The sequence below is a fragment of the Oryza brachyantha genome, chromosome 1 (assembly GCF_000231095.2).
Source record: "Oryza brachyantha chromosome 1, ObraRS2, whole genome shotgun sequence".
NCBI lineage: Eukaryota > Viridiplantae > Streptophyta > Magnoliopsida > Poales > Poaceae > Oryza > Oryza brachyantha.
Window position 1 is genome coordinate 9338743 of NC_023163.2, and position 14419 is coordinate 9353161.

Here is a 14419-nt window from a genome sequence, read left to right on the forward strand (position 1 = left end):
TATAAGGGCACTGTGGCCTGTGATCGAATTGTTGATTGCTGAACTGGGTACATCGCATGCATGATATTCTGATTCACAACAAACCATACCAAATATATTCCATATATGAGGCCAATATATATTTCGCCAGAGACTACATAATTAATTCTGATCAGTGCATGCACATGCATTAGTTTACGGTTACATACACATCGGCTCAGAAATGGTCAGATTGAGATCGAAGATGATAAAGACGACCGAGCAAGCTAGCTAAGCTAACTAATTAATTAATCATCATCGATCACTTGGCGCAAAAATCGCGTCAACTCTTGATCACTACCATTCCCTCAAGTCGTCGATCTAAAAACTGCAAATACAGTAATAGGAGGAAAAAAATTAAACAAAAAGGCAACTTGGCCGTGCAAACGCGGAAAGCTGACGGCCGGGAGAGAGAGAAGCTAGGACGAAGCGGTCGCCGTCGCCTTGCCGGAGATCGATCGGTGGAGTTGGACCTCGTCGAATGCGCGGGTAGGCTTAGCTAGCTGGGGTTAGTCGATTGCCATGGATGGCGACTCGTGTGAATGTGATAGGAGGAGCTAGCAAGTGGTGGCCGTGGTAGCTGGGACGACGACGACGATGAACGCGCGCTGAGTTTGCATGCATGCTTGCTTGCTTAGCATTCAAAGCAAGCTATAGCTTTCTGCTTTCCTGTTCGGTACGTAGTCCCCGACCAATTTGCTTGACGGAATTTCAGTGACTCTGTGTTTACTGAGACAGCGATGGATCGATCGATCAATGTGGTGTTAGAGCATGCAGGAACAATAGCAGGCTATAAGCCAGCTACAAACATATTTTAAAGAGATAAAAAAGAAAAGAGAAGAGCAACGAGCTACAGATTTATAGCCAGCTATAACACATACTGCAAGACATAATATATGTATGACATGTAGAATATAGTAGTATATGTTTTGTAGGTGACTATTGTATGAATTGAATATTAGATTGACTATAAATGAATTGGAGCTAATAGTTGGTTGTACTATTGAACTTGCTCTTATGTTGATCTTGAGTTCTCCATCATAGACTGGTCATAAGAGCACAGTAGACTATAAGTTGGCTATAAGCTGATGTAGAGGAAAGAGGTAATGAAAAAGAAGTGGGGTTGGCTCTCATGCAAGAGCCAGCTATAGACCAACTCCAAAAAAATACATTAAATGCAAGATAAGAGATAAAAATTATAGCCAACCTTATAGCCAATCTGTTATATGTGTTGACTATAATATAAGCTTATAGCTAGTAAGTTGGCTTTACTATTAAACTTGCTCTAATAGGTATTTCAAATGATGAGCTACCTTCTCTTGCATTAAGAACGTACTAATACGCGTGTGAGCTACTAGCTTTTGGAAGGAGATACAGTAGTACGAAATATTACCATGCAAAAGAAAATGGTAGAAAAAGAAAAAGAAACATGATACATTAGTTGGAGCAGGGTGAGGGATAATCAAAAGGCAAGAACATTTGATAAGTAAATTACTCTATTTTGTACATGGGGCCTTTAATATTTCTTTGAATATAGTTTCGTATTTGATACCGTTGACTTTTGAATCTACATTTTACCGTTCATATGTTTTCAATTTTTTTTTGCAAAAGTGAAAAATTATAAGTAATTCTTAAATCTCCTTTAGTAAATAATTAAATCGTAATAAAAATTAATAATTATATAATTTATTTAATAACATGAATGGTAGTAAAAGTCAATTGTATATGGTTAAAAAAAATTAGCCTAACATAAGTTAAATTATATTTCATGGAATATCGTTATTGGATTGGCATTGAAATGCACTGTCTTATATATGGTTATGATTCTTTTGCCATAAACATTATAGTGTATAAGACTGAAAGTCATAGACTAGTTTTAGGGAGTATATATGGCAAGTTTGATCACACGCTATATTTAGAGGAGGGTGTATATATATAGTTTATCACGAAGAAAACTGAAAACAAAATTATCTTCCAGAACGTACGATGTCAATGCTGCGTGATGTGTAATTCTGACTTTCTAAGATTGAACAAATGGGTGGAACAGTAAGGAACATTGATGGCCCCTTTCAAACACAGTAATGAGAACCCAAAAAAATAGGAAAAACGCAGGATTTTAGTCAATGCAAATGCAAAACAAAGAAAAAATATAACTGTGATTGCTTGAATAGACTGTAGGAAAAAAATGCAGGAATCGGATCAGAGAGGTAGGCTCAAAGAAAATTCTCCAAGAGGTTGGAGCTCTTGCTAATTGTCCTCCAAAATTTATCTACATGAAGCCATTCCTAAGAAATTTCATAGGATTTGGGAAATTCCAATCCTTTGTTTCAAATAACCATATAGAAAATTTTCTTATAGGTTTTGAATCCTACAAAATTCCTCCATAAATTCTTTGATTAAAATGAGGCCTTGTATTTCCCTTGGAATTAAGAATGAAAATCTGAATACAAACTATATCATGGCCATGACAGCATGACTATTAACCTATTACTCCCTCTATCCATAAATGTTTGACGTCATTGACTTTTTTATACACGTTTGATCATTTGTCTTCCTCAAAAAAATTTATAAAATATGTGAAGCTATATATATGCATAAAAGTATACTTAACAATAAATAAAATGATATAAAAATGATTAATAATTATGTAATTTTTTAATTAAAATAAATAGTCAAACATATAAAAAAAATTAACGACGTCGAACATTTAGAACATTTAGAGTACCGAGGAAACAATTTTAACTCCTTGATCAGTAGTAGTGGGCCGAAATGAACTTCCCCCTCCACTGAGCCTGCAACTTTTCGGTAGCATTGAACAGCCTGTCACTTTGCTCACTTGGGCCGTGTGGTCTTCTCTGGTACTGGACAGACTAGGGGCAATTTAGTCACAGATATTCAATCTAAGTACAGCCTACCTAGTACTAAGAAAGCTAGTAACATGTACTTATTAGGGAAAAAGCTAAACGACATAGTTGTAAAAAATAATTTATAAATAAAATTTTTATATAGGTATGCTTAGCAAGTGTGAAATAAACTACGATAAAAAATTTCGAAATAAAATCTTTCTTCAGGATTGAAAATTTAATTTTTGGCTTATAAACAAAAGCGAAAAAAGTTGATAGTGATCAATTAACGACACCAAATAACCAGAAAATCTGCAGCTACTTTTGATTGTGTTTTTCGCATTTTTTGAGCCCATCCATACTGCATCCATTTTACATGATTTGCCTAAAATAAACAAGAGTTCAGTTTTCGAAGCAGGACTATAAATTGTTCATCGACAAGAAGAATATGTACGACAGGTCCTGAGTGGCTCACTTGCTGCGGTACGTACTACTAGTTAGCTGACATCCATCCATCCTTACTAAGTCTGAAGATCTGAAGAGTGTTCAGCTCGGCGAGCTACCTTGGCTGCTGCTGCTGCTGTGTGTGTGCAGTACGCATCTTGGGCCGGAGTTGTACTACCCAAGCCGGAACAGGTCAGCATCGTGTACTCCAGCTCGCTCTCTCATTGTACTGATTGGTGTGTGTACGTTGGGCTATTGAGCGTTTGGTACTACTGTACTGGCAGTTGAATGGTTGAATGAAACATTGCGTCTATATATAGATCTCCCATGTTTCTTGACGATGATGGTATTGGTTCACTTCAGCCGGATTTGCCATGAACTACTATCAATCAGGTGATGGAAAGAATTGTTAGAGAGAGAGAGAGTGTGTGTGATTGGAGAGGAGAGAGTTCAGACAGGGATGAGGCAGAGCATGGGATGGGGCTATCAACAGATCGATAGATTCCAGATTCCTTTTCTTGATCTGTACTAGTTGTGTGTATCCTCCTCTTGTGGATTGCTGTTGTTTGGGGAGAAGAGAGAGTGTTGCGAGTGAGCTGCTGGTGTTGTTGTTGCTCCCTCCCCTGCACTGCCTCTTCCCTGGCTGCTCCCCTGCATCTCCTCACCTCTCTCTCTCTCTCTCTTGTTTATTGCTTAATTCTTTTCTTCTGCTGTATCATATCGTATTTGTAGACTGTGGCAGATACATAGATAAGAAGTCAAAGTGTATATTCTTCTTTTTAAAAAAAAAATGAGCAGGTGTACTGTTGCTCTGCATGTAGTTCTAGCTCAAAATAGCATATCATTTGGCATGCTATGCTAATATTGTCCCCCCATGTGGCATTCCATGGATTTATTTGACATGGCATGGTTTGTTGTTGTACCTCGAAGTTGCACTTCATTTGGCAATGCCATCCAAGTTTGTAGGTCAAGATAGTATTTCATTTGGCATGCTATGCTAGTCTCTAACTCCAATTTGACCTGCAATTTACATGCAAATAGTTTCTAAGCTAACAAATCATAAAACAATTTAAGGGGGTCTTTTCTACTCATACCTAGCGGTGATAATGGGTCCAAACTTTTAGCCTATAGAATTTAGGCTGGGTTTAAAAAACGGATTGAAATTTTGTAGATTTTTAACTAAAAATATAAAGGCTGATCGGAGTTGTGAAAGGATTCATGTATCCTTTTATCACCTTGTACCTGGAGCTGTTTTAGTGCAGGGGAGGAGACTGCGTGGCTTGACGGAGATTGCACGCGACACATTTGGTTGGGAATTCGGGATAGAAGGAACTCAATCAAGTATAATTATAGAGGTTTTAAAAAAATCAAAGGTCTGCTTTGCAAATTGCAATGGCGTCTTCATAGATGAAGCTTTTAGCTTGTCCCTTCTGTAACTACCGTAAAGAAAGGAAAAAAAAAAAGAAAGGAACTCTTTTCTGGCTTTGAAACAATGCCATGCTACGTCAGCCTATCTGTTTGAGCTTCATGATGAGAATCCAAATGTTCACTTAGGCCTTGTTTAGTTCTAAAAAGATTTTGTAAAAACATCACATTAAATTTTTGGACACCTAAATAAAGCATTAAATATAGATGAACCAAAAAACTAATTATACAGTTATGAAAGAAATCTTGAGATGAATCTTTTAAGCCTAATTAGTCCATGATTAACCATAAGTGCTATAGTAACCAACATGTGCTAATGACAGATTAATTAGGCTCAAAAGATTCGTCTTGCGGTTTCTAGGCTAGCTGTGAAATTCGTTTTTCCATTCGTGTCCGAAAACCCCTTCCGACATCCGATCAAACATTTGACGTGACACTTCTCCTAAAAATTTTCTCAATCTAAACACCACCTTATTTTTCTGTTGTTGTGTACGCATGTGTCTGCAGTTTATATTAGATGTTCCAACCAAAAAGGGAACAATTCCACAAAACAAATTGCCTTTTAAAATAAAACATTCAGATCTTTTTAAAGATCTGTTCCACATAATAGTAACATGTGTAGCAAAATCACTGATTTACTGCACTGCATGATAATCTTAACAAATCCAGGCTCACTGGCTCAATACACGCGCTTGATTATTATTGCTCCAAAGTTGTGTAGTCTGCTTATTAAGCCCAAAGTGTTAGGTGCAAAGGCGTAAAAAAAGAATGCAAAAGAAACTGATTCTTATAGTTCTGTGTCCTTGTATTTCATACTTCGACGCAAATTGGAAAAGTAACTGATTATTACAGTTCTTAGTTCAGGGATTTCTTTAGATGGGTTCAATGATAGTTTTACAAGAATCTGTTAGGAGACTCACAAAGGAATGGAACACACCAAGGTAAATTTTGTGAAAGTTTAGGATGTGTTTGGTTCCAGAGATGAAATGGTTTAGGATAGAGCCAACTCATCATTGACTGATGGATAGATAAGACCTAGGAAAGGATTATTCTTCTCAGATTCAGGTCCAACTAATCCCACCGTTTCGATGACAGATCGTCGTCCCAAGACAACCATGATGCATAGAGAGAATGTCCATTTTATTTATTAAATTTATTTAAAATATATTACTGGTACAAATATACATCTAATTACTTTAGGTTATTCATATATTAATCCTAGTATTTAATATTTTATTTTGGATATGAGAGGTAACTTTTATCCCATCTTATCCCTTCAACCAAATAAAAAGCATATCCAACTCATCCCATCTCATCCTTCCTACCCAAAAAAAAAGATCCAACCCATCTTACAATTAAAGATAGATACAACCCAACCCATCTCGTCACAAACCAAACGCATCCTGAATCAGCTGCCTCTTGAAAACCTCATGGCAGATACACTTCTTATGTGTATGCTCTAAACTGTTAATGGAAATTGCTTGAGATTACAACCATTTCACAGTATTTGAGCTGATGTAATGCCGTATGCATGTTTCTCAATCTGCATTCAGTGCTCCAAGAAAACAAGGGTATGCCAGAAAAGGAATCATGCTCAGCTTTTTCCGCTTCCTTCCATACAACTGACCCTACCAATGCTATAAGATACAACGGAAGCATCAGGGAGTAGACAGTGTTAGAGCAAGTATAATAGTAGACTATAAGTTAACTATAAGCTGACGTGGAGGAAAGAGATAATGAAAAAAAAGTAGAGTTAGCTCTCATGCAAGAGCTAGCTATACACCAACTCTAAGAAAAATGCATTAAATGCAAAGGTAAGAGAAAGAGATATGACATAAAAATTATAGCCAACCTTATAGCTAATCTATCATATGTGTTAATTATGATATACGCTTATAGCTAGTAAGTTGGCTTTACTATTAAACTTGCTCTTAGCTAGTAAGGGCACATTCCAGTTTCTAAATTACAAAAAGTCAAAATAAATCCTATTTATCTAGCACTTAGAACAGAGATGGATGATCATGTTTCCTACAAATACAAAATGAGTTACAAGACGAGAACAAAGAAAAGTAACAAATAATCAAGGCTTCCATGTTTTCATGGTGCAATCTTCAGCATAAGTAGCAATCAAGTTCCTATGAGGGTGGTGAGTGATGCCTATCACATCCTTGTCGTGGACCTATCATTTAGAAAGCATTAAAACAGTGCTACACGAAAACATTATAATTTTGCACAACACAACAAAACTACATTTTATGTCATACAAACCTTCATTAGATGCTCCAATTTACCAGATTGGTAGCTAAAGCAATACATGTTCCTGCAAAATAAGTACAATTCTCATTGCTCATGACTGCACTCACAATAAACCAAGACAACAAAACATGCAATCAACTTTATCATAGCATCCTTACATGTCTTCACCAACACAATATATCCATTCTCCTTTTGGTGAAACAGAAGCTGCAAGGAAATCTCCTCCTTCCCGTTTACCAGATGAAAAACTTTTCACAACCTGTAACAGATTCTCTACTAGTCAAGAATAGACATAATTTAGAATTCACAAATAACCATAAAAATGAAAAGTGCAATGCACACCCTTCGATGTAGTAATAGATAACCATGCAGGATTCAATAGTCACTTCATTCCTTTTCAATCAAGGACCTAACATACTCTTTTGAGATAGATCCTAAAATTAGAATCCCAGAACACTCTACAGGTACTTTGTGCTATGGTAGTTGGATTTCTCATGAGATGTCATGTCCCAGTATCCCAATAGATTTAGCACAAATCACTGCACACTGTGCATCAGTAGGCATAAACCAGACAAAACTATGCTTTATGTACTTCAATTCTGCACTCAGGGTGCTGAATTGAAGTACACTGCAATGATAATAGAGTACATTAGCACTGCAACCACATGAAATATTCATGCATGATCTTGATATACTATATGACAACACCTGATCAAACCAACCACCTGGAAAACTAAAGTAATCATATGCCCAGAACTAGAAGCTTGAAACATGTAATATATAACTGACTGCTGCTAAAGAAGTGCATTGCAATGGGCACCAGAATTTTGAACACAAAGAAAACGAAAAATGAAATGTGAAGATCGCACTATACCTGTCCTTGTAGAGTCATTATGTATATTGATGATGTCTTATTGCACACAATAATGTGATCAGTATTCTTTGGAAATAAATGGACAGAGTTAACAGATGCATCTCCTCCCTGGAAATGGAAAAACACCGTAAGGTGAAAAGCATGATTAAAGATGGAAGGTCAGATGGAAAGACAAGCTATTAGTCCCATTAGTTATTATTACCCTCAAAGGAGGTGGTGGCTTGAACGTTTGCAAACAATCTGTTGTTTTCGTATCCCAGACCTACATCAAGAAATAATAGATGAATATGCAGTTACTAATACAACATGTAGAATAATAGATATGGCCATATGGGAAGTAGTAATTGAATATGAAGATATTGATCCAACATGCAGAATAATAAATATGGTAAGTAGAAGAACAAATATAAAGATTAACCATATACAAGAGATCTGCACCTTAACAGTACAATCACTGGAGGCTGTAATAACACGGGTACCATCTGCAGAAAAGATTGCACAATTCACATATGAGTTATGGCCTCGGAATTCCTTCAGCATCTTTCCAGACTTGAGGCCATGTATTCTGCAAAAAATGAAAAAGAATAATCCTACTTCTTTCCAGAATTAAAATTGTACAAAATGGATTTTTGGAATATTCAAAAGTACTCTGAACTCAACAGAAACAAAGATACAAGAAGAAAATTGATGTTTTTAAAATAGCAGTTTGCAGATTTCATAAATATCAATCATCGCTCAGATGTCTGGTACATGAAAAAACATCACAGATGGTTTGCAAACCCCAATCAGGAACATGTTAATCTAAAACTTCTTAAATCAAACTTAGGGCCTACTTGTAATTCTTAGTGTTTGCCTTTCTGTAGTTTTTATTCTGAATTACCCACAAATTAACCCCATATTTGACAAAACACTAGTAATACACCAATGAAGAACACCTAAACTAGGTTTTGTCAATTAACAGGACTATGCCAAAAGACATTAAAAAAAAAAAGAGGCCCATATGATTAGCTGCAAGAAATATTGCTGCACTATGATGCAAGTGTCAAGTCCTCAAATACTAGAATGGAGAAAAGCATGAAATTAGCCCAAAGAATATACACTGGCTCAAAGCTGCAAAATATCATCTTCAATAATGCTCTTTTTGATATAATTGAAAACAGAAAAATGTAGAGAGATTTTAAAACAAATTCAAGTTGGTGGATCATGATTGTAAGAAACCTTGCAGTAGTGTCAAAGGATGTACTCAATATCTGAGTTCCGTCACGTGAGAATGTAACACTTGTAACACCTTTTGCATGTGCACGCTCAAGGCGACGCAAACATTGGCCGGTTCGTATGCGCCAAACCTAAAAATCAAGAAACAGTTCAGTATGGCAATTTGATTCATAATAAGAACATTTTTGCCATAACAATTAGAAATTAACTAGATATGTGGGCAAATAATTCTGGTCCTTGCGCACTATAAATGTGTTTATATGGCCTTACCAAATTATTGTAATCAAATATGACCAAAAATGTATTTGTTCAAGTAGAGTACTGCAACTATGTGTAAAAGCTGCATATTAGGAATCTTGCCCAAACTGCAACTATGCCTGCTTCTCTTAATAAAATATAATTAATAGCATTTTAATTCATAGTGAATGCCACAACCACCCCAAACATGGAACCCATAAATAGATTTATATGAAGAAATAAATAAACTAGTGACGAGAAGTGCTGATATCAACTAATATATGACAAGAGCTAATAAGTGCAAAAATAAACATGCAGAATAGTGGGGGTACCTTAATCTTTCCATCCTGTGATCCAGATGCCAGCATCTCAGAATCTCTGCTGAAATCAACACAAAGCACAGCATCATCGTGCATCATGAAGCTTTCCTGTAACATGTGTTTATGGAAAAATATTAAAAATTATATATTTTGTATAAAGAAAGAACCTATGTATGTCCCCATAAAACTAATGAACTTCCAGATGCACCAATACATTACAGTAAACATGTTAATTACTTATTATGTGTTAAATTTGAGAAAACTTCAATCATATGGCCTTACATCAGCTTGATATTGAAGATCCTTTTTAAGCTTCCCACTGATATAATCCCAAACCTGAAAAATTTAGTGAAATTTCAGCTAAGTTGCCTTAAAAGAACTGACCTGCTTCATTAGAAAGAGACTCACCTCAATGATTCCATCCACTGAGCATGATACAAGGTACTGACCATCAGGTGAAAATCGAGCACATTCAGGGTGGGTTTTCTTCCCGAACTGCAATAAAAAATAGTGTCTAGTTATAGTCAGTGGTAAACAAAACACAATTGTGTTATTGGCCTATGGGCCCATGACCTGCACACAAGGCACCGTGCAATAGGGCTCTGTAGCACAAAAGCAGTGCACACCATTACTGTAAGCATGATTACTATTCATGTTTCAGATCACTGGTAATCTTTGTCTACTGATACATTTGGTGAATGAAATAGGTGAGTCTTCGATCAAAAGGACCTGTACAGTGAACGGCTGATTGAAAGGATAACAAAGCAAATGGGTTGCTGGAAAATGGCAGGAGCAAAGAAGACAAGTAATCCCCTTAAGGTTTTTCTTGGGTCTGGTAGTAGTCCTCTCCCTTTCTAATGTTCTTTCTATCTCTATCTCATTCAGCTTTTTTAAGGTGCGCTTCATGCACATAACACTATGTTTCCTTCTTATAATATAAGCCAGCTGAACAAGCTGGATCTTTCCAATAAAAAGGGTGTGGGAAGAATATTGCTGTTCATGATGCAGCAAAATGTCTGGATAAATTTTGTTACAGATAAGATCCGATTTGGGTCTTGAACAAACTTTTCTTTAATATTAGATATAGATTCTTAGTAATAAAACCATCAGATATATTTATCTCACATGTTGAGCAAAGAGTAGTACTAAAAGCTCTAGTCTGTCACTGTATCCCTCTATCTCAAACAGGCCTCACAAACTTAGCAGTAGGAGGCCATAATGACTGACCAGCCAAGCATGATGCTGCCAGCAGTTCTCAAAACCTCCTGACTAAGGTCAACATTTGGTACCAGAATAACCCATCATGGCTTAACTTCTAAGGAATTAAGGCCACAAAGGACCTATAACTGGAAATCTAAGATTGCATTAGTCACGAAATGTATATCAAAGTGGAGACAGCAGAGATTTCTTCACACATTCATGTCCATTAAGAATGCAAATTAATTTGACAGAGCCCCTGAGAAAATCTTAGAACAGATTTCTCTTTCATCAATTATAACAACTAGTAAAGAGTATAATTAGCACAAGTTCAGTGATCCTTAGATTAGTTTTTCTTACCCTGGCTAATTGCAGAACCTTAGTTCAATACAAGGTATCGGCATACGTTAAAGCTATGCAATTAAGTTAATGTAATAAAATATGCATCAGCATTCCTCCATTATCCAATCATGTCAGAAAATTATACTTTTAGACTTTTGAGCTCGTTGATACTAAATTTACTGAAGCTCCTTGGTATGAATAAAAGAGCCAATGTAAGAGAGCAACCACAACAAAGGAATCACCTTTATTTGATGTGATAAGGTAGTAGGATATGCCTCCTCTTCATCTTGCTTCATTGCAGCGGTTCCCCTGAATAAATCAAACTGTGTGCCAGGTGGTAACAATCCTTTGCAAAAAAAGGGGGAGAAAGAAACTCAAGATGAGTTCACACTAGTTGTGATGAGATCATTACAGTACCACAAGCTAATTTCGTGCAACCAGGAAAGTACCTTGGTGCTGTTGCCATTTCAAAGCCTGACCAATCAATGCCATTAGCCGAGAAGGCGGAACTACTGAAACTTCAGAAGCAATAGCTGGAATGTGGGCAGCTATTAGTTAAAATTAGAAAGAACAGATGTCCATAAGCTATTTAGTTTATGATCTCAGAAACAAGAATTGTTCCAGCTTCCCTACTATGTAGAGTTAACGCAACCTTTTAGCAAGAAAGAAGAAAAATGATCGGCAAGCTTACCTTGAGAAATCTGTGCACGCCGTTTCTCCTTGGTGGATTCTTGGTAGGCCTAGTGATGGAGTGGCATACCAGCAATTCCCAATTTAGATTGCTAAAACAAGAAGAAACAATGCTACAAAAAATATACTTGTAGGGAAAGCTACCAACCTCATTGGGGTCAAAGTATGTCCGCACAAGAAGGTGCTCAAGCCGGAGGTACCGCTCGGGCTGCTCCTGCTTCATAACGCCCATGACCTGTGTCTGGCGGAGGATGGCACGGGCCGTGTCCAGCTCACGGAGCTCAGCCATTTCCAGCACAATCTGCTCGTAGAGGTCCTCAAGCTTCTTCCGCGGCAGCTTGAGCTGAGCAACCTGGGGCAGCACAGCGTCCCAGCGCCCGGCATTGATGTCGGCGATGAAAGTGTCGATGCTGTCGACGGTGTTGAGCGAGACCTGGCACTCGTTCTGCAGCGTCTGGAACGTCTGCTGCAGCGAGTTCTCCTTGCAGAACTGCAGCACGATCTTCACCACGCTGCGTCCAATGGATACAAGAAACAAATCAAAACCCAAACAGCTTCCGCAATTCCCTTCTCTGCTACTACAAGCTAGCACTACTCAATTGAGGGTTCCCGGAAACATGTATAGCGACAGAGAGATACCCCCCCCCCCCAAAAAAAAAAAGAAAAAACAGCACTAAATTCGCAGCATTGGTCGTCGATTCCTTCGCCTCCTTGCTCTACTACACTCACTCACTTCGACTAAACCTTTAGACGGATTGACACGACGAGGGGGGAGGGGGGGGGGCGGACGCGAGGAGCAGCGTGTAGGGTTTAGGGATTGCATGGCCCGTTCCGTGTCGTCGCTGCAGGGCACCATCGGCTGTGCGCTCGCGGAGAAGGAGAGAGGAGGGGGGTGGCGAGGTGAGGGGTAGATACGTACTCGCGGGCCTCGATCTCGAGGGTGGACGCCGACGACGCCATGTGCGGCTTTCTGCGGCGGCGGCGGCGGCGGGTGGGGAGCGGCGGCCGGAGAAGGACGAGAGGAGAGGAGGTGGGGAGGAGGGAGGAATGGGATTATGGCTAAAGCCCGAGTTCCACGGGAAGAGTCCGCTACTTTTGGGCTAATGGGCCTTAGAGGGTTGTGGCCCATAGGCCATAGACCAATGGACCTTTTGTATTTTTTTTTAACGAGTTCATCGGGTCCCTAAACTTACCGTCGAGTCTTGTCTGAGATCTCTTAACCCCAAAGCCATAAATATATACCACTAAACTCACATAAACCGTTTCAAAAAGATCATAATGTGCCCCTATGTCAACATTTCGATGCTCTTCTTTCTCTCTTCTCTTCTCTGCTTCTATCTCTATCTTCCATCTCCTTGCCGTCTACCCTCCACCTCCTGGCCCGCCTCCACGTCTGTCTCCTCCACCTCAATCTCTGCCTCCGAGGCTCCATGCCACTCTATCCCTTCGCATCATACTTCATATTATCTGTCTCCGGTGCATTTTATTGACAGTAAAGTTTAATCGACACCGTTAATATAATTTTATCAGACGATTATGATTATATTATAGTACCAACAATATTAGATATACTAGAAATTTAAAGATGTAATATCGCCCTTTTATTATGATCTTTATTGCAAAAAATTATAAAATACTACTAATTAATTAATTAACAAAGTATAAAAATATTATTTTAATTAATGGCTAAGATTAGTTCTACTAGTAGTATTATACTACCAATAAAATGCATCGGAGAGGGCCATGTTTTGTTTTGATGCATTCGGAGCTAGGTAAAGTTATTGTTTGTGCTACAATTTTCTGGATTAGATGAAGTTTTTTTTTTAGCTTGCCTGGTTTCTTGCTTCTTGTCCTATAGTGCCAGTAATTTGTAAATAATTTATATATGTGTTCTTAGCCATCTAAAAGCTTATTTTAGAAAATAAACTCCAATAAAAAAACTCTAAAATCTACTCCAAACTTAACATTAAAAATTCAAATTTTAGCTTATAAGTATAAATAGAAGTGAAAAGATATGCTCCTAAATTTTGGTATAAGTTACAGAGCAAAATCAGACGTGCCCTTAGTCTTAAGAGTTCTGATCTGGAATTCACGTGTCATGATAACTCATATTTGTTTAATATATTCGGTCAACTATACTAATTCCTTTTGGGTAAATGCAAGTGAACGGGGTGATATAGCCCTACACTCTCGTCATGCCATCATTAAATTTTAAAATTTTAATTATATTATAATTTAGTGCTTTCTGTGTAGTTTATTTTTTATATGGACTTTTAAATCGCTAAGACCTAAGACCACGTATATAAATATCTCATTTTTTGTTCTCTATGGCTTATAATATAACAAGTGTTAATTTGATTTTAGCGTTTATAACAAATAAGACATGTACATGTGCCCTGTATACACTACAGTCGCCTCTACAAGTGTCTTTAGCACATCTTTATTTGGTTAGCTCCCTTATGTCAGAACCTACCCACTTGTGTTCAAGTCTCCAACTCAACCTGCCACTCGTACAATATTAGGCAACATGTTTCCAGTTTGATCAAAACCGTTATAAA

At 37.7% G+C, this 14419-nt stretch overlaps 1 protein-coding gene across 1 annotated transcript; it reads right to left on the reverse strand.

The window, feature by feature from the left end:
* Positions 1 to 5963: 5963 nt before the first annotated feature.
* LOC102704758 (suppressor of mec-8 and unc-52 protein homolog 1) lies at positions 5964 to 12891 on the reverse strand. Its single transcript, XM_006645768.3, has 15 exons — positions 12781 to 12891; positions 12010 to 12373; positions 11863 to 11911; positions 11621 to 11704; positions 11414 to 11517; positions 10041 to 10127; positions 9915 to 9968; positions 9645 to 9740; positions 9079 to 9206; positions 8299 to 8425; positions 8063 to 8122; positions 7861 to 7968; positions 7145 to 7245; positions 6999 to 7050; positions 5964 to 6909 (listed from the first exon to the last, which is right to left on the reverse strand). The coding sequence occupies exons 1-15, from the start codon at positions 12819 to 12821 to the stop codon at positions 6811 to 6813; spliced, it is 1554 nt and encodes a 517-aa protein (XP_006645831.1). The 5' UTR covers positions 12822 to 12891; the 3' UTR covers positions 5964 to 6810.
* Positions 12892 to 14419: the final 1528 nt, after the last annotated feature.